Here is a 22,376-nt window from a genome sequence, read left to right as displayed (position 1 = left end):
AACTGACAGCATCGATTGTGCTTCTGATTCAAAGTCCAACTGCCAGACATTTCAATGCCCGGTATTAACAGTACTTGTATTCAACGTTGTGCTATCCTCAATACGCTGTCTTTACAACTACCTAATGCTTGCTAACCAATACTTGTGCTGATTCCTTCCCTCTCCAGATCAATGCAAAATCACAAGACTATCGTCTAGGCACTGCTCGTTTTCACCTCACTCTTCGCAACGCAATCACTGTAAACGACCGTAACAGAACGAAGGCAATATCGAACACAATTCCTAAGGCTCATCGAACATGCCCGCTACCCCTTCCAGATCGGGTGTCTTGCCTCTTCCGGTTCCGTCACTGGGATTTCCACCACGTGTTATGTCCACTGGAGTCATGAACTCTTGAGCCATCTTGCTCCGCTTGGACTTGTTGCTTCGCGACGGGGTACCTAGGCTCTTGTTGAGTTTGCCCATCTCGGAGATGCTCACGCCCTTGAGATCTCGAAGCAGGTCCAACACCATGGCTCGCTGCTGCCTCGAATGCACGCCTGGTCCAGAAACGTAGCGAATTGTCTGATCAACCTGGTCCTCCCTGATTCCCGGCAACTGCACAAGAATGTTCCGTGGAGATGGCGTCAGGGAGGCATAGTGCGCAAGAATATGCGCAATCAGAGATCCAATATCCTTTTGGGAGTCGACAAAATATGGATCGTGGAGCGCTGTAATGCCGGCCTTCAAAACTTCAGCAGAGATGAATTCGCGAATCTCCCTGGCACTCTCCTCTGGAATTGGGAAGCCGTCATCCAAAGGCGCTGTGCTTCCACCCTCCTTATGGGCCTTAGGTTGGTCCGTACGGTGGAACTCGGGCACGATGGACTTGAAAACGCGCAGTACCACTCCGCAGCATCGTCCGTCGTGCATCTTGATGGCATGGCTGCAGAAAACCAATAGTGGAACCGCAATGGCCGAGTTCATCAAGCAAAATTTGCGGAGAGAAGGAAGCTTCTTCTCAGGCGTTCCGTCTTCTACCTTGCTTACGGGACTAGCTGGATCCTGGTTAGCATAGGAAGATGGCAAAGGGCTCGGGTCAGCTCGTCAGAACTTACAGATTCGGGATGGGTCAAGAACATCGGCTACCATCAACACGGCGGAATATGTGAGTTGCCGGAGGATACTCTCAGCCTTCATCTCCTCCGTCAACTCTTCTCCGCCAGCCTGTACAGCCTCTCGCTGACCCAACTTATCCCATTCTGATGTGATCTTGGTATCCATCTGCTCAAAACAGGTAGCGAGAATGGGGGGCAGGAAGTGTTCTCGGAGCTCTACTGGACAGTGGTCAACCAGGTACCTGACCAGATTCAGCAAGTTGATGATCTGGTGCGCTGACAAACAGAACGAGTCTGCAAACAGTGCGTTGGCAAGTGGTCCTGGGAGCTCGAGGAAGCCATAGAACTGCATGTCGAGCCGACTCATGCAATATATGATAGCATAGCACGTCTCCCGCACGAACCGGACAGAGCCACGAATAGTTGAGGCCAGGCCCTCGAGCGTGCTCTTTTTGCCAAGGACCCGCGCATAGAAGTCATCCTTACTCCCTTCAGAGATACCGGCTTGCCAAAAGCGATCGGTCAGGACACGGGTGGCGACCGATTGCATCTCTACCGGCAGCTGGCTCCAGTTCTTTGGATTGTGAGACGCATGTGCATAACTGGATCAAGGTCAGCAAAAGGACGTTGCGCTATCAACTCCATCGGGGCAACAGGTGCATACCTCAAGAACTTGAGCAACTCTGGGAGAATAAGCGGGAAGCTGTCCTGCCAAAGAGCACATGATGCTTGATAGGGGGGCGAGTTCTTCTCCAGTTTTTCGACGGAGTAAGTTAAGAATGATTTGGTCATCCGCAGGGGCAGCATCTGGGACGACTGGTTAGCTGGGGAAAGAGCACAACAGCGCCGGAGACACTCACCGTCTGTCTTTGCTCCAACTCCACCTGGAGAGCAAGGCCCTCGGCGTCGAGATCTGCCGCACCCCAGTCGGCAACCTCGTGAATGCGGCGCTGGGCCAAGTACCTTTGCGCCCTGTCCAGGCCGAGTAGCTGGCAGAACCCATCATACGAGCTGAGTGCTTGTTTGAGTGACTCATCTTTCCACTGGTTCCTCACAGGCTCAATGAAAGACGATAGTCTCTGTAGGCGCACACCTGGGTCGATTCGAGTGGAACGGTGACTTGAATGAGTAAGCTACTTGCTACAATCCGAGCAGACTGAATATTGGAGGACTCACATGATGATGAAAAGAAAACTCTGGTATGCAATCTGGCGCTTCTCATCCAGAGTACCAGATGCTATCATCTCTTTGATCTTGGCTTCCAGTTGGTCGTACACATCCTGGATGATGAATCAGTCGCCTGTGTCCCCGGATACGGAACAGGAGAAGCCTTACTAATAAGTGGTCGGGCATCTTGGAGGCGAGCCGCTGCAGCTCAATCATGCTTTCGTTTTGCAAATCTCGAATAGCATCATTGAGGAGCTTATGGTCGGGCTGCAAAGCTGGCCAAGTCATCAAGATGTGCTCAAGCACTCTCAACATGAAGCCCGGGTTAGAGTCAAGAGCAGTCGTAGAAAAGGCCACAAGAAGCTGGAGAACACGCTTCCTGATCAGAGGGTCCTAGTGAGATGTGAGCATAGGCTTTCCATTACATAAGACCAGAAGCGGAATCTGTACCTCGAATTTCATTTCCAAGAGCTGCCCACACCATTTCTCAAAGTGGTCCTCGATGCCCGCGACCTTTTGCTCCTTTTGTTTCAGGCAGGTTAGCTTAAATCGCACCTACTAGCTGGTAATGACGAGGACCACTCACCTCCTCTGGAGTCGAGTTACGTGAAGACCTCCACTTGATATACCCCCTAAGTGCTGTTTCGATGACAGTAGCGTGTGTATCCACTGTCAACACAGGAACTGAGCTTTTGGAGTAGTTTGCAGCTGCAAGTAATGTCAGTCGTAGAAACACAGCATACGGAACAATTATGACACCAGTTGAAGCTTACCATTGAGAGGCGATTGCCCGTCGTAGAGTGTCCGGAAGGCAGCCTCTGCCTTTCTAAGGATATGTGAGAAGGCATCGGACAATCGAAGATTGACGATGCTTTCAATGACCTGGCAACTGTAACGACGATAATTCCCGAGGAAAGCATGTCGCTCGGGAAGCGTGTCTGTGTCCTCGAGAAGCAATACATATGTTGGATCATCGGTATCCTCTGGCAGGTTCTCATACCGTATGAGACGGCTGCTGCACAACTCAAGAAGATCTGGGATGAATGGCATATTCGAAGCCGCCGGCCCCAGAGTGCGATGGCTCAAAAGACGAGTCCAACTCACCATGACGGGGATCGAAACGACGAGACTTTGACTCTTCACAACCAACATAAGGAGTTGGAAAAACCCCTGCACGTTTACTTGAGGAGGGATGGCCGCAAACTTCCGGTCCAGGTAGTTGGCCAGCGAACATACTGTCTGTATCCCCTATTAGCATCACGGATGCAGTCTAATAGTGACCCGGGGGTGCAGGCTTGCCTCGGAGAACTTCTTGGCGAACGTATACTTGTCATCGTCGATATCCTGGGCGTCAACAGTAGACCACTCGAAGAGCCGCTTGAACAAATCCACCACGTCTTCGCCATACATTGGCACAACAAGATCGATAAAGTCCTCATCGGTGAACATTGTACGGTTGTAGAGCGCATGGAGGGCCTCGAGTGCAGCCTTGTGACGTGTTAGCGAAAGTACAAAACACACACAGAGCACTTGAGAAGAGGACTCTGACCTTTTGTACAGAAACATTGGGAGTCGCAAGGCAGCGACATAGAACGGGGCGACTGCCAACCGCATTGACTGCTTTGGGAACAGCCCAGGCCACGACTGAAGCGAGAACCTTGAGGGCTTTCACGACACAGGCCGCAGCATCCTCGTTTTGCTCGACCGCCCCGCTGTTGAGGCAGTCGGTGACGAACTGTGTAATCCTACTGAGCCACCCTTCCTCTTCAAACCGTACATTCGGGCCCACCTGGCGGTTGGGAAAGGCTTCGGTCAGGACGGCAGCAGGGGTGAATATTTCGACGCAAGCCTTGCTGAGTGCTCCTTCGCGGAGGGCTACAACCGAATCGTCCCCGTTGAAGATTTCCTCGGACAGTGTTTCCAAGATCTGTAGGACAAATTGCTTGTGAACTGGGGATTCTGGGACTCTCCAGAGGCGAACAAGCAGCTCGTCCATGTCCATCCACTCCACAGCCCAGCATCTCTTGGCTATCTCTACCCACAACTGGGCAGTTTTGTTTCTTAGATATGACGGGTCTTCTCTCGAGACGGACTCGGACAGCTGCAAGACCCAGTTGCGTAGGTAGGCTTGGTGCTCGATGCTGTATTCCGACCACTTGTGCTTCACGGCGTGCTCGAGGAGGGACAGGCCGTAGTGGCGGACAATTGGAGCTTGTGACCTGTCGAAGGCGAGGTTGTATCCGTGGGATGGGGCGTCGCCGAGCGTCTTCACTTCCTCGAGGAACGATTGGGCTTCTTGTCGTGCCTGGTTCGCAGAATATGGGCTGTGTACGACCTTGAGGGCTTCGTGAATTCTCGCCAGAATGGCCTCACCGCCAGGGGCGCCGTTTGGCGAAATGGCCGCCATGCTGAGGGCTGCAATCGCACAGCAGGCAGGGTTCTGTCGTGGCAAAGAGGACGAGTCTTCTGGCTTAACGGAGAGAATGGGAAGAGAAAAATCGCAGCTGTTGTTGAGGCTCGGTGTGAGCAAGTTGAGATCGAATCACACGATGGAAAAGCGATGCGCTGAAGCGGCAGGCAGTGCTTTAAAGGTACCAAGCAAAAGAACTCGAGGCCTCCTTGGGTTTACAGAACAAGAAGAAGCTGCCGGGACGGTAATTAAAGAAAATAACGGCAACCCGAGATGTCGGATCTAGTATGAAAGAATCAAAAGTGATGTCTGGCTCCAATCTCTCTTATCTGCTGACTCTTGAGTCGAAATAGAGTGACTTTGATAATTACCCACCGAGGTACCGAAACGGCGAAAACGGGGCATGTCAGGCGCGCTTAGGCGCGACTAATAAGCTTTCTTGGGATTAGTGCGGGGCAGAAACGCCCATGCAGCCACTACAAGTAAAGGCGGTCAAGTAAATTTAGTGGACATGGGCCCAGGGATTTAAGGGATTGCGTCACACGGTGAAGGACCCCCATGTCTCACCATGACACTGGCGGATTTTTGGATAAGGTACGCTCCTCGACGACATCTCTGCAATGTTGCTCTGGAGTTATGATATGTATATATTTGAAACCGTCACAACTTGATAATTTGCCATTCATAAAACCAAACACACACTGCAGGCACTCAAATGCTCCTGTCATTCTCAGTCTTCGGACATGATGTATCTGTAAGTTTGCTCACTATCCCCAGATTCCCTACCTAGTACTCTCTAGCCTCATGCTATATCTAGTTGCCACAAACAGAGGAGCCTATCGTAGAAACTAGTCGACACAACTGTCAAGCTGTCTTTTCTCTGGGGATGAAAGTCGCTTCCATAGTTCATGCTCTTGTGTTCCTCAAACCGGCCAAGAACTCGAACATGGTGCTCTCCATCCACGGTTTGCAGAACATCCACCACCCTCGAGCCGGCATGCATGCATGATGCCAATATCCGTGCCCTCCAGTTGTAGGTCGGGCTCGGTGTCTTGTCAAGATTGATTAATTTCAGCCTCCACACACCTCCCCCAAGTCCCATCTCGACGAGGTTTTTGGGCCTCCCATATGGAGCCAGTGAAAAGAGTCTGATATTCTCATCATAACTCCCTGTGACAAGCAGCTCCGATCCATCTTCTAGGACAAAGAGAGGCAAGATTGCTGTTACTCCAGCATCATGACCCCTGGCCTCGACAGCAGAAATAGTCTCAGTGAGATGATCGTCTGAGGGACTCCAGATAACTGTTCCAAAACGCAGTTTGGAGTCATCACCCCCCGAGAATATTCTGAACGATACTTCTTCTGGCGAGTCAGTGGGCCCGAAATAAGGCGATAGGTTCACCGTCCAGGCCTCCAATGTGTGAGTGGTCGCCGGCTCTGGCAGAAGTTTCCAGCCCTTGTCCCAAGCTGGCAGATGCACCAAGTAGACATGGCCGGTATTAGTGGTAACCGCCAGCATATCTGCTCGGGATGGGTGCCAGCAAACAGATAGAAACAATATTTCCGACCCATCCGAAGCAGAAATATCCCCTCCTGACAACGATGAAATGTCCATCGTGTTTAGGTGCTTTAAAGGCTTGTCATCTTCAGGACCGGGCGAGAGCTTGAAGATGGCAAGGGTAGCCGTACTTGAGACCGTTGCGCAAATGTCCCAAAATCCCTCAATCGGGTTGAAATGAAGATCCAGCAAAGCAGATGGCTGAGGCTCAGTTTGAATAGGAACTCTTTGAGAAGGGTTAGGTGTGAAGCAGAACCCGAGCTGGATCTAGTGGCTCACATGTTGTTATCGTCCTGTAATTGGAAGACGAGGATGCTTCCATTTCGACTTTGAGCTTTCTTTGGCTTAGCAGCCTGTGACTTCGCGTCGTCTTTGTTGTCATCATCACCGGCGTCTTGCTCTGGCGTGTGCGCATCAACTTCGTCTTTCTGTAGATTGTAGGTCCCGACCAGAAAGTAAGACGGGTGAGCTGGGCAGAACTCAACACAACTTGGTGGAAGATCCAACTCCCGTGCCCAAACTGAATTGATCAGCTTGCCCGAATCTTCTTCCATTTTACTCCATATGACACTTTAAAAGCGGATAACCTTGAGAACAAGGGTTGTGCGTTGGGGCCTGTGAGGTGTGAAGACACTCAAGATTTGATGCTGGTCGCACTTTCTTTTTCGGGGCTTGACAGTTATCCCCGGCGCATCGGATTGGTCAGTTCTGAATGAAGAACGCCCCAAGCCTCGCCAGACCGACTTGCCTGGAATCCCATGACTATTTTACCTTCTTGATTCTTTCAAAACACCATGCGTTTATCTTTCCAGATCATCTTCCTCCATGATTAGTGTATCTCAGGGCCGCCAAAGTTGATGGGTGCCTGCATATTTGAGACTCCACCAGCTCATTCATAGCTCAGCTTTAACCTAAACTGATCAAGACCCAACCCAATACAAACCCGCTCACAAACGGAGGATCAAGACTGTAATCTCTATTTTCTTTAGCAGCGGTCAGGAATATCCAGATATACAACTCTTTTGGCGTGGGAAAATGGATGACTCCGACGATTCGGACTTCTACGGTCAGCCAGCTCATCATGCACATCACCCACCGATCTTATCACACCACCACTAACACGCCCCCCAGGCTCCCCCAAAACCGTCTCCAGGCTCAAGTCCCGAGTTGCCGCCTACAACACACCTTCTTACTGGTCCTCCCAAGAAGCACGCACCAAACTCATCACCTCCCGGATCACCCCTTCGGAATCCACCTCCCAGTCCCCTCCAGCCTCAGGACGCCTTCACAACGCCTACGCCAATATCCCCCACGCCGCCTACCAACTCACAGAATCCATCCCCCAGTTCCTCGCCCGCCTACCCCCAGCCACAACCAACTGCCGCTTTGGCCTAGAATGGATCTTCATCGCCAACCCCTACCTCCCTCCCCGTCCCCCCTCCGACCACGACCGCTTTATGAGAGCCGGCCATGAACGTCTTGACCTGTTCAAATCCTTCATTGACAAGACCACCGCTGCCTACCCAAACTCTCCCCTGGTCGCCAAACGACACATTGCCGTGGCCAGAAAGGAGACAATAGAGGACCTAAAACAGCTAGCGGTGGAGTGCCGCGAGACTTCTGGGAAATGGATGCTGTTCCCGGACGTAGCGTTCGTTAATGATACGTGGGAGAAGGTTGCCAGGGCGGTGGCGAATCATCAGTTGGGGACTGCGGCCAAGGTGGCGACGAGGATGCCTGCGGGGTATGATGATGGGCACGCTGAGAAGAAAGAGAGACTGATATGCGTCTATACTGAGGATTTTATGGATAAGGATGATGTGGCGAGAGTGTTGAGGAGGATGAAAGAGCTGGAGTTGGTGAAGCAGGGCCCGGGAGCGAGGCAGATCTACTACAAGGCTGGTGCGTCGGGGCGGTTGACGGTCTCTCGAGCATGACACTGACGAACGATGCTGCAGATGCTTGGACCGAACTGGGAATATATGGGGAGAATGAATGGGGGATCAAAGCTTCCTTGGTGAGTTGGCTGGTTCAGCGGAACCTCGTCGAGTTTCCGTGCATGCTAACGATACAATTTTAGTACAACTCGAAAGAGATATTTGAGTACATCAAAGAAGTCACCGGGAAGAGGACGTTTTGAGCTCCCCCGTGTCTCTGCACAAGAGAATGTTTGTTCGAGCCGGCAACTGCCCCGAGGAGGGAGCAGGATGATAGCACACTGGAGCTAGCGATTTGATATTTTTGTAAGGACCGGAAACGCATGTTTCCCTTAATAGTAATATGAACACAAAGTAAACTTTTCAGTCCTCTATTTCCTCGCCTGGCGCTGCTCCGTCCTTCTACCTCTTATCCCGGCAGGTTTGTTCGTTTTGGGTAAGTTAGCTGTGAGAATAGGGTGTGACCCGCCAAATCTCTCTCATGATGTGTTCCTGAAAGTTCTGTCAGAGGATATGCGACCTGGTCGACTATGTGATAAGCCCCCTCGTATCTTTTGGTGCTTCCCAATTGATGAGCCTCTTGGGGCAAGCCATGGCTGTATTTCAAGCCACAACTTTCAGGTGAATATGAACCGTCCCATCATCTTGACCGTCGGCGTTTGATGCGCAAGAGGTTCTGAATATTCTACTCGTTGAGCGCCATATCTTCCCGAACACCGTTTGCATGTCCCTATCACGGCTACCACATGTTCCTTAACTGTTTTGGTGGGCGCCCAGACATCCATCATCGATAAATATCAGCATCGTCCAACGCCAGATCAGCCGCCGAGTCCGGATCAACTGGCCTCAACAAAAGGACCAGCCTGTATGCGCTATTGCCGTTTAGGTAGTAGCGATGGAGTTTCTTGGATCTCAGGAAGCCCAACCGCTCATATAGCCTCATTGCGGGAATATTTGTCTCTTCTGTCTCAAGAACCACCTCGTCGGCATTGCGGCTCTTCATAGAGTCGATGGCCATCTTGACCAGTGTCGTTGCCACGCCATGTCCGCGGTAGGCAGATGACACGGCGAGCATAGCGATATATCCCCGCAATGTGGGGGGCGAATGGGAGGCATGGGCTTCGAGCTTGCAGATTATGACGCCAACTAGGGAGGAGTCTTCAGGGTCGATAGCCTGGGACGAGAGAGATGCGGGGTTAGGGCCGTCGGAAATTGATTCGCGGGTCGAGAGGAGAGGGGGGGAAGACCGTCGGATGGGCTTACAAGGTAACACAGATGGCCCCATTGGTAGAGAAAGTAGCGGTAGACATAGATGCTGTAGGGCTCGCTGAGGTCCTTGGAGATCAAGGCGCGGATTGCAGGTAGATATTGAATCTCGAGACGATGCTCATATTGTATGTACTTCAGTTCCCGTGGGAGTTGTTCGACGCGCGAGCTCTGCTCCATGCGGAAGACTGATGCGGTCCGCTGCTCTCCGAGTGCGTGAGCAAATGGGCCGCGAATAGCGAGCAGCAGCCTCGAAAGCGGAAATAAAAGATGGTGCGCACGTTGAGGATGAGTGGAGAGAAGGGGTTCGTGTCGTATATGTTAAAGTTCGCTTGTCGTGGAAAGGGGGTTTGGTGATGGTTGTCGACTGTAGGCGCGGTGTTGGAAGCGGGGAGGTTGCGCTGGCAAGAGATCTGACGAACGCTTGCTCGTCCCAGGGTCTTCGTCGTTGAACTTTCACATGCCATGTCCCAGTCGCATGGCAAGCATTGGGCCCCCTCGTCCCGTTTCCCCCGGTGGGTCGACTTCTCCAAAGCCCGTTCAGCATCCCTGTCGTGCCTGTCAACCCACCTGTCAGGAAACGGCAGTCTTCAACATGCATTCTTCGGTAGTCGATACTTGGATCTACAAGAGACAACTTTGTCTCAGTGAGAAGCTTGAAGTGCTGATCTCAGATAAAAGATAACCTATATGATAGATTATACTTTGAAATAACATTTGAAGCCAAAGTCTCTTGAATGGATGCGCCTGGTGTCTATTTTAAAGCAGAGGCGCAAACAATAGCCCAGTACCGAGTACATCGACACGGGCGCGGAGAGCAAATCACAACGACGTGGATCGGATAATTAAGGATGACGAAACAAAACCCGGCTATGATCGCTTCTTTTTCTTTTTCGGTGTTCTAGAAAATGCCGACACAGATTCCCCGGTATCAACATCGAGCCGAAGCAAATCTACATGTCGAAGGGTGACAAGCAGGAGCGAAACCGGCAGTCAAAGATCCCTTGCCCCACCCGGACTTGCTGTTGAGAGCTGAAGCGGAGGAGCCGCCGCGCTCCTCAGTATTTGGATATTCTGAACCACCTCCTTGAAGTCTACCCATCCACGGTGCATTCACACCACACCGCACTAGTCACCGCCCAAACCAGTCTCGAGATGGTCAGCACTCTGCGGCGACGAGTGTTCGGCAACGGCAACGGCAACGACACACCTACCGAACCTTCACCCGCACAGACACCTCGCAACCAAAGCCCCGTCAGACCGGGCGAGAAAGTCAAGGTCATCCACAAACGAAAGGAAACACGGAAGAGGAAGACAACGGGTATTTTCTTTCTCGGGAGTTTGTTTGGTATCATTGCGGCTGGTTTCTTTGCAAAAAACAATGATCTTATCGGTTTCGAGTTCCCCGAGCTCGGGGACTTGAGTATGGACAACTTGTTCGAGATTCTTCCTGCAGGTTTTGTCAAGGATATGCGCGAGCTGGTGGTGAGTAAATCATACACGCTCTGGCATTTGATATGATTACCTGTCAAGCTAATGGATCACCCGCATGACAGAATGGCGAACGCGATTTTCTCGAAAGCTACGATGCCTTCTCTGTAGGCCTCAAAGTTCGCTCCGAAGGCCTATCTTCACACCATCCAATGGTTCTAATTCCCGGTGTTATTTCGACTGGTCTCGAGTCCTGGGGGACGTCTAATGAATCGCTACCTTATTTTCGGAAACGGCTTTGGGGCAGTTGGAGCATGATGAGGGCATTGGTTATGGACAAGGAGAATTGGAAGAGGCACATCATGTTGGACCATACAACTGGGCTGGACCCACCGGGGATCAAACTGAGGGCGGCACAAGGCTTCGACGCGACTGACTTCTTTATTACCGGGTACTGGATTTGGAACAAGATCATCGAAAACCTAGCGTCCTTGGGTTATGACCCGACCAACTCGTTCACGGCAGCGTACGACTGGCGGCTAGCGTACCCGAACTTGGAGAAGAGAGACCAGTACTTCTCTAGACTGAAAGCCCATATTGAGATGGCCGTCAAGCTGGATAACAAGAAGGTTGTCCTCACATCACACAGCATGGGCAGCCAAGTGGTCTTCTACTTTTTCCACTGGGTAGCCTCTGAGCAGGGCGGCAGAGGTGGTGACGACTGGGTGGAGAGACATGTTGACTCATGGATCAACGTCAGTGGATGCATGCTTGGGGCCGTCAAGGATGTCGCAGCGATATTATCGGGCGAGATGCGTGACACGGCGCAACTGAATGCTTTCGCAGTGTATGGACTGGAGAAGTTTCTTAGCAAAGAAGAGAGAGCCGAGATATTCCGTGCCATGCCTGGCATGTCCTCAATGTTGCCAATGGGAGGCAATGCCATTTGGGGAGATTTTGATGGGGCACCTGATGACCAGCCCGGTCAAACAGTGAGCTTTGGTTCATTCCTCAACTTTCGAACCAACCAGAACTGGACGATACCAAAGACAAACTTTACGGTGGACGATGCAATGCAATACCTATACGACACGACTGATGATTGGTATCGGGATTCGGTCAAAAGAAGTTATTCCCAGGGCGTGGCACACACTATGAAGGAGGTCACAGACAACGAACTTGATCCCAGGAAATGGATCAACCCTCTCGAAACTCGTCTGCCTCTCGCCCCTAGCCTCAAGGTGTACTGTTTCTATGGCGTAGGGAAGCCCACCGAACGGGCCTACTACTACCGCTCTCCCGAGCTTGGAGCTCTCACTAACTTGAACATGACCATTGACACTGCCCTCATCCAAGGCGATGTCGATCACGGCGTTGTCATGGGTGAAGGAGATGGGACAGTAAACCTGATGAGTACCGGGTATATGTGCAACAAGGGGTGGAATATGAAGCGGTACAACCCAGCTGGTGCGAAAGTGACTGTGGTGGAGATGCCACACGAACCTGAAAGGTTCAATCCTCGTGGCGGACCCAATACGGCGGATCACGTTGACATTTTGGGGAGGTCCAACCTCAACGAGCTCATCCTGAGAATTGCGGCTGGCAGGGGCGGGGAAATTCAGGATTATGTGGTCAGCAACATCCGAGAGTATGCGGAACGGGCCAAAATATACGAGGAAGAATAGCAGTTGTGTCTGTATGATGATGAGGGGGAGGGTTCATGACATGATAGATCTGGGTATTTTCATGGTTGGGGGCGTTCAAAGGACGTGTTGGTTTTTTGCATAGTTTGGCGGCTGTTGTCTATCGTTTCAGTTGATACGCTGACTGAAGATTAATGTGTGGCGGAGATACATGGAGCAGGTTAGATAGGCTTAGAACAGGAAGAATACCTATCGATATGATTGATCATGATAAAAGACGAGAGGGACCCAAGACACTGGCACTACCCATTCGACGTCATCCCGGCTTAATTAGGTGGCCCGTGCATGCGAAACGTGAGTCTCGGCAGCCAAACCGAAGATTGGGAGTTTCGATCCGTCACGCGCAGTGCTTCAGCCCCTCCAACACAAGAGAGCCACCAGTCAGGCGGACCATCCCAAGTCCAACTACAAAACGCCCTGATCACCGGATTGTCTTACCGCAAAGTGCGTTGCGCCTCTCGGAATTCCTTATATGCGACCTGGACACCTAGCCATCGTGATGACCCATTTGCATTCACAACACTGGCTCGTCTGAGAACATGGCCGATGTCCAAGGCATTTGGACTGCTGAGAATGAGCAGCAATTCTGGGCAGGTAAAGAAGAATGCACGGCAGCTCGACCCAAGACACAACATGCTAATTGCGATCCATCTTTGCAGCCTTGAATCAGATCCTCTCTGCACCATGCAATTCTTACGAGTTTCTCGATAACGCCTTGCGCTCATGGCTTGATTTGGTTTCCAAGGCCCGGGACGAATACCTCGACGACGAGGACGAGATTGCGAATTGTTCCGAGCAGTTAATACACAGCCCGCTGTTTTCTGCCAATAAGGACTATGTGCGAACCCAAATCATATACAGTCTGCTTCAGGAGGATGAGTATGCGCCGCTCCACGTTATTGCCAACTTTCTCCTGTCCGACGGCCGCGCCGAGGAGGAGACCTTCCGACAAATGATCAAGGAAGGGTGCTTTGTGCGGTTGCTGGAGTTGATCAAGGGGTGTGGGGGAAAGGATTCCCGATTACATCGGCTTCTGTTACAGCTGATGTATGAGATGTCCCGCATTGAACGGCTACGGGACGAGGATTTGATGCAAATTGACGATGGCTTCGTCACGTATCTCTTCCAGCTCATCGAAGCCCTAGCCGATGACGCCAATGATCCTTACCACTACTCTGTTATTCGGGTTTTGGTAAGTGCTACCGAATTTCATCGCTCTGGGAATTTCATTGCTAACTGCCTTTCAGCTGGTGTTGAATGAACAGTACATGGTGGCAGCGACATCGGCAGCGACAGAACCATCATCCATCTCGCCCACCACCAATCGCGTCATCAAACTTCTTGGCGTTCATGGAGATTCCTATCGAACCTTTGGAGAGAATATCATACTGCTTCTCAACCGAGAAACAGAGACCTCTCAGCAGCTGCTCATTCTCAAACTGCTGTACCTGCTTTTTACCACATCTGCGACGTACGAGTATTTTTACACAAATGATCTCCATGTGCTGCTGGATGTCATCATACGGAACTTGCTTGATTTGCCGAGCGAGATGGACATTTTGAGACACACTTACTTGAGGGTACTTGCCCCTTTGCTCGCTCATACTCAACTCAGCAAACCGCCTCATTACAAAAGGGGTCAGATTCTCAGTCTCATCGACATCCTGCGAGGCACCGGCAATGCGCACTTTATGCCTCCCGAACCGACAACAATACGCCTGCTCGACAGAGTAGCCAGCACCCCATGGCTGGCTGAAGAAGAGCCGGAATCTCCGTCACTCAGTCCAATCGGCAGCCTCTCGCTGTCACAAACCGGTAGTGCCGTGAGTGTTATCGCCAAAGTGTCCGAGAAACCCGGAGTGAAGACACCTAGTCGCAAGTCGGATATGGCAGCGCAGGCCAAGGGCAAATCCGAGCATGGAGGCAGCCCACCCAGACCGCCGCCACCTAGGACTCTTAGGGCGCAGAAATCACTACCAGAAGTGCCCCGACATAAGCACGGGGTTCCTGTCGTTCATCCACCGGTGCCTGTACCTCATTTGCACGTCAATGGGGCTGGTCAGAAAAAGATGCCACCGAAACTCCCGCCACCACGAAGGAGGGCCAAAATTATAGCCGCAGTTGGCGCTGAGGTTCGGACGCCGTCCGAAACGCCATCACCGATTGGCCCTGCACCGGTTTCTTGACCAGCTGCAGCTCAATCGGTAACTTGCGGGGTGTTGGATACTTACCCTCATGGGAGTTGCAATAAAGGTGTGGGATTTTGGATTAGGGGAACTGTTTGCAATCACGAATTTATGGTAACGAGGGGACAACTAAGCATACACTTTTTCTACAATGGCATCAACGGGACAAGGGCACAGCGCAAGGCGTTTTCTTAGTGCACTGCGCAAGATAGCTACAATAATTCTAATTTTTAACTGCTGTGTTTTATGGGAATATGTGTTGGGGTGAGCTTGTGCTCTATCTTTGGCGATGTATTCTCGATGTTTGCATTCACCCCTTTTCAATTGAGTTGAGAAAAACAGGGGCACAGAGCGCACAAGGCTGAGCTTTCGTCCACAGTGCAGAAGGAAAGTCTTGGCACACAGGCTGGCGGGCATCTTTACAGGAATGACCCGCACAGTGGTTCGCCTAACCCCGGTCCATCTCAACGTCCACTCCGGCTCTTGGTAGTGCAGCCTCCAAAATTTTGGGAGACGACAGCCTCATTTTGCGAACTCTGAGCTGCTGCGACTCCGCCAACCCGCCAAATTCCCGAACCACCGGCTCAGATCCCCCACAACAAGAGTACCCGAGAACCGAGACGTTGAAGAGGTCGCCAAACCAAAAGGAGGAGGAAACTTGGAGAAAAGCAATTGGCTTTTGGGGGCCACAGACACGCACACATCAACACACATATCAAGATGGCCTCCTCCTCAATAGCCAAGAACCTCGCCCAGCTGAACTCCATGCGGGAGATTCACGGCGTAGTCGTCACCGCAGGGCTGATCGACAAGACGGTCAAAGTGCGCGTGGGAGGGCTAAAGTGGAACAACTTCCTCAAGAAGGTACTATATACGACCAAACCACTCCCCCTCCCTCCTCCCTCCTCCTCCTCCTTCTCAACCCCACTAAACACCGACCCATTCACCTCTTACTTGTACTAACCCACTCCCCCTTCTTCACCACCACCAGCACTTCGACGACCCGAAAACCTATCTCGTCCACGACCCCGCCAACTCCCTCCGCCAGGGCGACGTCGTCGCCATCAGCCCCGGCTGGCGCACCTCCAAGTCCAAGCGCCACGTAGTCAAGCACATCATCGCCCCCGGCGCCGGCCTCCCCATCTCGGCCCGCCCCCCAATCCCCTCCGCCGAAGAGCTCGTGAGGCAAAGGGTGGTCAAGAAAGAAGCAAAGGAGGCGAGGAAGAGCCTGAAGGACGTCGCCGAAAAGACGGAGAGGTCTCTGCAGTTTGTAAAGGCGGAAGCTGCCGAGGTGGAGAAGGAGCTGAAGACGCTGACGTTGATCCTCGAGTCGAGGACGAAGAAGAAGTACGGGTGGTTGTCCAAGCAAACGCAATGAAAATAAAAAGACTTGGGGTTATTGTTAGGGAGTGGGGTGGGTGCATCGGATAGTAGGCATTGGGAGACGGAGGCTGGGTTTTGGGCTCTGTCAAAAAGGTGTACGATTTCAGGAAGAAACATGAATGGTTCATGTGCATGTGTACATATATACAATATTGGGTGGAGGTTTGTAGCATCAAGATATACCAAAGAGTGGAAGTACTAGGCATCAGAAACATGACAAAGGCTGACAGAGCCAATCGCTCGACAGGAGATAATGTCTCCCCATGTTGTGAAAGCATGCTTATGGGAACTCGTGTTATTTCCTAACGAGCAGATGGCTGCTTTGTTTATGTTCTTGCCTGGCCCCCAACTAACCAACCAACCAAAGCGACAAACCCCCTATGAACTCCTGAGCTATGCTTTTAAAAAAACAGATAAGCAAAAGTCTCCAGGCTCGCGTCGACATGTAAAGTATATGCTTCTATTGGCCCAAAGGGGACTTTCTCATCCACCACGCTCTCCAAACTCCCTCGCCCAGTCTTCGTATTCCTTTAGGCCCGCTTTGCTCACACTTGGTCTGATAGTGGCCAAGCTGGCAATAAAATCGGACAGTCCAATCGGCCGTATATCATTCTCTGTCATGTGCAGTAAGGCGTCTCCAAGAGATCTGAGAGGGCCCATCGCAGCATCTTTTGCCAATGCTGTGATATCCGAGCCCGAGAAGCCTGTTTGAAATATGACGCATCAGCAACAGGTTCAAAACCAAACAGATAGCGTATAGGATTAGGGCCAACTTACCGTTTGTCATCGCAACTAATGTGTTGATGTCTTCATCACTCAGTGTGTGTGTCTGCTGTTTCAGCAGCGTCTTCAGCTGCACCGCCCGCGTTTCCGCCTCAGGCAGTGGTATATACTGCCGCCTGACAAACCGTCGTCTCGCTGCCTCGTCAATTGCCCATGGCAGATTGGTTGCAGCCAGAACCAGCACTCTATTTGCATCACCTCTTTCCTTGTCTCGTTCGCCAACCTCCCTTCCCGCAGCCGCGCGCTGGAGATCACTCCACTGAATCAAGAATTCCGTCTTGATTCGTCTTGTGGCCTCATGCTCACCTGAACCTGATCGCTGCGAGAGAAGCGAATCGATTTCATCCACGAAAATGATGCTCGGTGCCAGTACCTTTGCCAAACTGAAGAGCGCCCTGACGAGCTTCTCGGATTCCCCCAGATATTTACTGGTCAGGCTGCTGGCGGATATGGAGAAGAAGGTCGACTTGCTCTCAGTGGCCACGGCTCTCGCCAGCATCGTCTTTCCGGTACCAGGAGGCCCAAACAAGAGCATTCCTCTCGCCGGTTCACGCAGCCCCATAAACAAATCCGGCCGCAAAAACGGATAAACAACAGTCTCACGAAGAGCATTTTTGGCTATTTCGAGTCCCGCAATGTCGCTCCAGTGTACCTCGTCCCCTTGGATGACGATCTCGTTGAGAATCTGCTTTGCGGCGTGTTCATCCACCCCAGGCGGCAGTTTCTTGAGGAGCTCCGCCTTGCGCTTTTTCCATGACTTGACTTCCTTGGTGGGCTCGTCGTCTTCGGAGCTTTCTGATGGCTGAATGATCGAGTCCACGATAAGTGAAGCTTCTCTCTGTCGCTCCACTATCGAACGCTTGTGTTGTCCAGAGGGTCGCCGGGCAGGGGTTTCGAACGAAGAAGAAGAGCTCTCGGATAGCACAGGTGAGGAGCTTCTCCTTGGTCGGGCCCTATCACTGTTGTTTCCCAACTGTGGAGTTTTCCTCTTGTTACCAGATCTAGTTGGCGTGGACTTGATTCGCGCCGCTGAGAGTGAAGCACCCGTAGACCTGCGAGAGACGGTAGCGGAATCCAGCGATGTTTTCCTAGTTAGCGGTATATCCGGTAATCCTTCGGTCATATTGGAGTCATTGTTCAAAATGTCCCTCTGCGCCCTACTTCGCGGAGTTTCAGGTGGCGCGGTCCTCAGCCTCGTGATATGCTCTCTTTCCGGCGAACGACGATCGCTACTTGCCTTGAGAGCCAAAGCGTTCAGAGCGGTTGAAGCTGCACTGATTGAAATCGATGACGCTCGTGGAAAGGGGTACTCTCCAGAGCGCCGCGGGTCTGTGGCAGGCGCACTATCGGTGTCTTTGTTCGGACTCCTCGTTCGAGGCGTCACCAGTCTTCTTGAGTTGCTGTCCCAAAGCCGTTTGGATAGCTCAAGGCTCCTGCGTGACTGTTCAGGGACAGTAGGAGTGTTCGGAGCTGGACGTGAAATGGGGCTGCTTCCTGATGGCTGGTCCAGGCTCTCTCGTTGGCCCAAGGTGCCCCAGGCTAGGGTGGCCGCCTTGCTTGGTACTGGGACCTCTGACGATTTTGGTGGTTGTCGTCGCAGTGTCGCTTTCGGTGTCTTGTCCCTTGTGCCCGTACGTAGCGTGGTGCGCATTGTGTGTCGTTCAGGGCTAGACGTTCTCGAGGGCTTTCTTTCGGGCGACGGTATCGAGGCTGTCGATGGCAGCGGCTTTCGAGCAGGGAGGGGTGGCGGCATGCTTCCGTGTTGTGGTCCGCGGCTGCTTACAACAGCCTGTTCTGGGGAGGATGTCCTGTTTTGTGAAGAAAGTCGCCTCAAAGTATTTGGTCGCGATAAGTCGGTGTAGTTAACGGCAGGGATGGTACCATTCCCGATCCAACCTCCGTCCTGTTGCCCAGATATCCCGCCATCATGGGAGTCGGATGATGATTTGCTGGGCCTGCTGCTGGAAGACAGCGAGTCATGCTGAGGGGCCGACAGACGAGAAAGATGAAGGGCTTCGAGGAGGTCAATCCGCTCCTTACACTGCAGTTCCAACTGACGAAGACTCTCGACCAGCGCCTTCTCCGTCTCGGAGCGAGGGTTGAAATTGGGGAGTATTCTGTTCGCGTGAGGGTCATATAGTTGTTCTAGGGCCTGTCGCCAACATCGCATAGCCTCGTCCTCGTTGCCCTGATGTTATAACATACGTCAGCAACCGTCTACCAAGCACGCCGAAAAGGAGGATGGATTGGGGCTACCTGGCTCTCATAGTACACGGCGGTAGAACATGTCAGGTAACTCTCATCGTACGTCTTCTGCAGAATGGACATGGCAGAACTGGCTGTTCTACTGCCAAACATGATGGTGTGTGGTGAATGAGGACATTCCGTTGCGGGTGTACGGATTCACAGCGAGAGGGAAGAGAAATGTGGGTGGAAGTCGGCCGGGTTTCAGCTGGCCAATGGCTCCGGTAGATTCACGATGTCGTCGTATGCATGTGCTGTAGATTCATCAATGCGGTTTCGACTAGGAACTCGAGATTCAGATCGCCAGGCTGAACAAGTCTGGACGGAATGTCCGCAAGGCAAGTCGCAATCGGAGGCCGTGCTTGCAGTGGGCTGCAGTGGGCTGGAGCTTGTCGATAACGGGGAGAGGCAGGGGTCGCCGACTGGCACCAAGCACCGGACGCGCGGTAGGGCTGTTTATCGGAGCGATAACAGAACGGCGGGGCGGTGACGTCGACGTTGGGAAGCCAATCTACGGTTACAGTGTCCCACAACGTCCTATTTGGGGCAACATCAATCATCCAAGATCATGTATCAGTGGAAGTGAAATCTTCCTATCCATCAATTTTCCCGGACTATGAACAGCTTGCAACGACACTAAATCAACTACGACAACAGGACACGAATCTCCCCTGAAGTTCTCGGAAATAATGCCCGTAAGCTTTGAAGCTCGTCAGCGTCGCCCTGCTTCTGTTCGGCCAGCTCATCTGCCAACATCAACTTCTCTTCCACCTGCTCGAAGTCGACACAGAACCTCTCGGCAGCCTCTTCGGTGATTTGCTGGACCAGTTTGGAATCCTGCAAGTGCTTGAGATTCTCCATGGCATCCATCAGCGCCGAGGGTAGGAAATCATCAAGCAATTGCCCAGCCTGTGTCAGTGCAGGTGCTTGGGCTGCCTCAAGCAACGGCACCTTCTCCACGTCTTCCGCTCCATTGCCCAAGATACTGAGTGCTGTGATGAGTGCATCTAGGCCGGATTCCTTACGGAAAAATGCATACTGGCTTTCCACAAGGTGTGACCGCTCAGTTTCAAATTTGGCCTGCAACTGAGTTGTTCGTGTGGGCGTGAACTCAAAGGGCGCCAGCGAATTCAGAGCTGTGAGAAAGCAGTTGACGAGGAAGACGGAGTCAGAGGGGGGCTGTAATGTCTGCGCCATGGTTCCGCAACCTGACATGAATGGGTCGAAGGCCTCCACCATGATAGTTTCAAAATCTGCTTCCTTTTCAGCAGATGAAGCGAGTGAGGTTTCGTATGTTTTCATAATGGCAGACAGCTGCTCCAACGCCTCGAACAAAAACTCTGGGGGTCGAAGTTCTGTAGGAGGCTGGACGAAATCCCCCTGGAGAGCCGCAACGTGGTCACGAGCCAGCGACCGAAACTGCCGTAGGGCTTCAGCCTCCAGTAACCCAAGAGAATCCACCAAACTCGAGCCAGGACCCAGCAGTTTCGAAAACATGCTTTTGTAGAAATTGAGCAGATTACCGAGTTTGTATGCCAGGATTGTCTCCTCGTTTGTCTGGATGACCTGTTCGACCCGCTGTCGTAATATGCGGACTGCTCCGGAGACGTCTCGGTCAACCAGATCGTTCAATGTCTTAACGGCATCAAAATCGCTTGCACCATCACCCTCCTCGTCCGCCAGTCGCCATATTTCGTTCTCTCTGCCGGCTTGGATGCCCTTCTTAATCTCCTCGGCCTCTCCAATGAAAAGACCTTCCAGTGCCTCTCGCTCGCTCACAGCTGCTGAATGCACCCAAGCAAGCATGTCTCCTACATATCTCAAGGTGTCATGCGCCGCTAACTCGATGGGTTTGATCGAGGTGTTCTCCACGCCAGATGCCGAGCTCCCGGTTAATGCTGTGTAGAACGAGTCGGACAGGATATGTTCGCGAGCTTCTGCAAAATAGTCCAAACAGTTTTGAAACAGTGTAGGTCTTTCGGCCAACACTCGAAGAGCTCGCCGGATTGATGAGCCAATTTGTGGGTTTTCAAGATTCAACGTCTTGAACTCCTTCTGTACCCACTTGTACAGCTTCTGGAAGCCCAGGTTGAGATTTTTTGAAGCCAGTTCCATCACCTCCAAGCCCAAAGTCTGATTCTCAAACCCGAGAAGTAGCTCGCAGTCTTTGGTAATTTTTTTTGCTTTTGCGAGGGTAGCAAAATAGAGGTCATTGACTGGTTCTGACATGAGCGTGAGAGCAGCCGCCTCATCGTCGGAAAGGATGAAATTGCCCTTGAAGGCTTTGAGAAGAGTCTGTTTTTGCTCAACTTGTTGCTTTTGAATCATGAGACGTGAGGCTTCCTCTAGACTAGATGATGTTGCCTGATGAGCGGTACCAATCTCCCTTTTCATCTCATTGAAACTCTCATTGAGTCTGCCAATGGTGGCACCAATACGCCGAAGTTGCTGTAAATCAACGTCAACCAGTCTGTAAGTCGAAATCACTTGATGTTGATCTACCAGAAAACCTACCTCGGAAACCTTGGAGAACTCATCGATGATTTCGCCATTGCTATCTATCACCTCCTTTTGCAGGTCCAGACGAAGCTGGCGTCGAGTGTCGGGTGTGTTGAGGACACCCCGTTCATCTAATAAAGCAAGTGCCTCTCGAAACTCGGTGTCTGCATAGGAAGATGACAGAACGCTGGTGACTTTTGATGACAGAGGGTTTGGGGTCTTTGCTGCTAATGAAGCAATTGACGCGGAGCCTGAAGAAGCCATTCGAAGCAGCCCGGAGTGGTGACTTGGAGAAAGGGAGGTTTGGCGAGGCACGATGCTGAGAACAGCATCTATCTTCAGGAGCTCGTTAAGGTATGATGTGTGAAGTATTGAATTACAGGGGGGAAGCTGTATCGCCATGCTGGCATGCTGGCATGCTAGAGCTGATAAGCGATAAGGGCCTTGGCATTCCTCTCACAACACACCGCCTTCCCAATCAGACCCTATCCGTCGTCATTCTGGCGCGGCAGCTGACCAGGAAGGTTCAAGGCAACCAAACGCCAACCTTCTGCACTGGTGGTTGTAGAAAATTTATGCTGCGCATGCTTCTTCGCAAGACAAGAAACAGTAGCGGCTGGCGGATGGCCGCATCGCCTGACTGATCTCACGTTACCTTGAAAGGTGTGATAGTGCCGCTTCTGCACCTTGCCTATTTTTATCAGCTTCTTCT

At 52.0% G+C, this 22,376-nt stretch overlaps 10 protein-coding genes across 10 annotated transcripts; 4 read left to right on the top strand and 6 right to left on the bottom strand.

The window, feature by feature from the left end:
- Positions 1 to 3,014: 3,014 nt before the first annotated feature.
- On the bottom strand, positions 3,015 to 3,314 carry MSN5_2 (karyopherin; the record flags this gene model as incomplete). The annotated part of the gene is made up of 1 exon (XM_062883903.1): positions 3,015 to 3,314. One exon carries the CDS (start codon positions 3,312 to 3,314, stop codon positions 3,015 to 3,017), a length of 300 nt encoding a protein of 99 aa, XP_062742136.1.
- Positions 3,315 to 3,442: 128 nt separating this feature from the next.
- On the bottom strand, positions 3,443 to 5,109 carry MSN5_1 (karyopherin; the record flags this gene model as incomplete). The annotated part of the gene is made up of 3 exons (XM_062883902.1): positions 3,814 to 5,109; positions 3,586 to 3,752; positions 3,443 to 3,503 (listed from the first exon to the last, which is right to left on the bottom strand). Exons 1-3 carry the CDS (start codon positions 4,669 to 4,671, stop codon positions 3,443 to 3,445), a joined length of 1,086 nt encoding a protein of 361 aa, XP_062742135.1. The 5' UTR covers positions 4,672 to 5,109.
- Positions 5,110 to 5,367: 258 nt separating this feature from the next.
- Positions 5,368 to 7,001, bottom strand: QC762_505630 (uncharacterized protein). Its single transcript, XM_062890986.1, has 2 exons — positions 6,512 to 7,001; positions 5,368 to 6,458 (listed from the first exon to the last, which is right to left on the bottom strand). The coding sequence occupies exons 1-2, from the start codon at positions 6,784 to 6,786 to the stop codon at positions 5,477 to 5,479; spliced, it is 1,257 nt and encodes a 418-aa protein (XP_062742134.1). The 5' UTR covers positions 6,787 to 7,001; the 3' UTR covers positions 5,368 to 5,476.
- Positions 6,965 to 8,523, top strand: QC762_505620 (uncharacterized protein). Its single transcript, XM_062890985.1, has 3 exons — positions 6,965 to 7,298; positions 7,364 to 8,249; positions 8,313 to 8,523. The coding sequence occupies exons 1-2, from the start codon at positions 7,268 to 7,270 to the stop codon at positions 8,167 to 8,169; spliced, it is 837 nt and encodes a 278-aa protein (XP_062742133.1). The 5' UTR covers positions 6,965 to 7,267; the 3' UTR covers positions 8,170 to 8,249; positions 8,313 to 8,523.
- On the bottom strand, positions 8,405 to 9,900 carry naa30 (N-alpha-acetyltransferase 30). Its single transcript, XM_062890984.1, has 2 exons — positions 9,433 to 9,900; positions 8,405 to 9,343 (listed from the first exon to the last, which is right to left on the bottom strand). Exons 1-2 carry the CDS (start codon positions 9,613 to 9,615, stop codon positions 8,954 to 8,956), a joined length of 573 nt encoding a protein of 190 aa, XP_062742132.1. The 5' UTR covers positions 9,616 to 9,900; the 3' UTR covers positions 8,405 to 8,953.
- Positions 9,901 to 10,074: 174 nt separating this feature from the next.
- On the top strand, positions 10,075 to 12,804 carry LRO1 (phospholipid:diacylglycerol acyltransferase). The gene is made up of 2 exons (XM_062890983.1): positions 10,075 to 10,920; positions 10,992 to 12,804. Exons 1-2 carry the CDS (start codon positions 10,591 to 10,593, stop codon positions 12,549 to 12,551), a joined length of 1,890 nt encoding a protein of 629 aa, XP_062742131.1. The 5' UTR covers positions 10,075 to 10,590; the 3' UTR covers positions 12,552 to 12,804.
- Positions 12,805 to 12,909: 105 nt separating this feature from the next.
- LDB17 (pre-rRNA processing) lies at positions 12,910 to 14,755 on the top strand (the record flags this gene model as incomplete). The annotated part of the gene is made up of 3 exons (XM_062890982.1): positions 12,910 to 13,163; positions 13,229 to 13,761; positions 13,817 to 14,755. Exons 1-3 carry the CDS (start codon positions 13,109 to 13,111, stop codon positions 14,753 to 14,755), a joined length of 1,527 nt encoding a protein of 508 aa, XP_062742130.1. The 5' UTR covers positions 12,910 to 13,108.
- A 720-nt stretch (positions 14,756 to 15,475) lies between these two features.
- QC762_505580 (uncharacterized protein) lies at positions 15,476 to 16,360 on the top strand (the record flags this gene model as incomplete). The annotated part of the gene is made up of 2 exons (XM_062890981.1): positions 15,476 to 15,619; positions 15,747 to 16,360. The coding sequence occupies 2 exons, from the start codon at positions 15,476 to 15,478 to the stop codon at positions 16,131 to 16,133; spliced, it is 531 nt and encodes a 176-aa protein (XP_062742129.1). The 3' UTR covers positions 16,134 to 16,360.
- Positions 16,361 to 16,406: 46 nt separating this feature from the next.
- On the bottom strand, positions 16,407 to 19,279 carry QC762_505570 (uncharacterized protein; the record flags this gene model as incomplete). Its single annotated transcript, XM_062890980.1, has 3 exons — positions 16,407 to 16,842; positions 16,916 to 19,109; positions 19,178 to 19,279. 3 exons carry the CDS (start codon positions 19,277 to 19,279, stop codon positions 16,622 to 16,624), a joined length of 2,517 nt encoding a protein of 838 aa, XP_062742128.1. The 3' UTR covers positions 16,407 to 16,621.
- A 531-nt stretch (positions 19,280 to 19,810) lies between these two features.
- On the bottom strand, positions 19,811 to 22,066 carry COG6 (Golgi transport complex subunit 6; the record flags this gene model as incomplete). Its single annotated transcript, XM_062890979.1, has 2 exons — positions 19,811 to 21,613; positions 21,680 to 22,066. The coding sequence occupies 2 exons, from the start codon at positions 22,064 to 22,066 to the stop codon at positions 19,811 to 19,813; spliced, it is 2,190 nt and encodes a 729-aa protein (XP_062742127.1).
- Between the last annotated feature and the right edge of the window lie 310 nt (positions 22,067 to 22,376).

Source organism: Podospora pseudocomata, chromosome 5 (genome assembly GCF_035222375.1).
Source record: "Podospora pseudocomata strain CBS 415.72m chromosome 5, whole genome shotgun sequence".
Lineage (NCBI taxonomy): Eukaryota > Fungi > Ascomycota > Sordariomycetes > Sordariales > Podosporaceae > Podospora > Podospora pseudocomata.
This window is presented reverse-complemented; position numbering and strand designations above follow the sequence as displayed.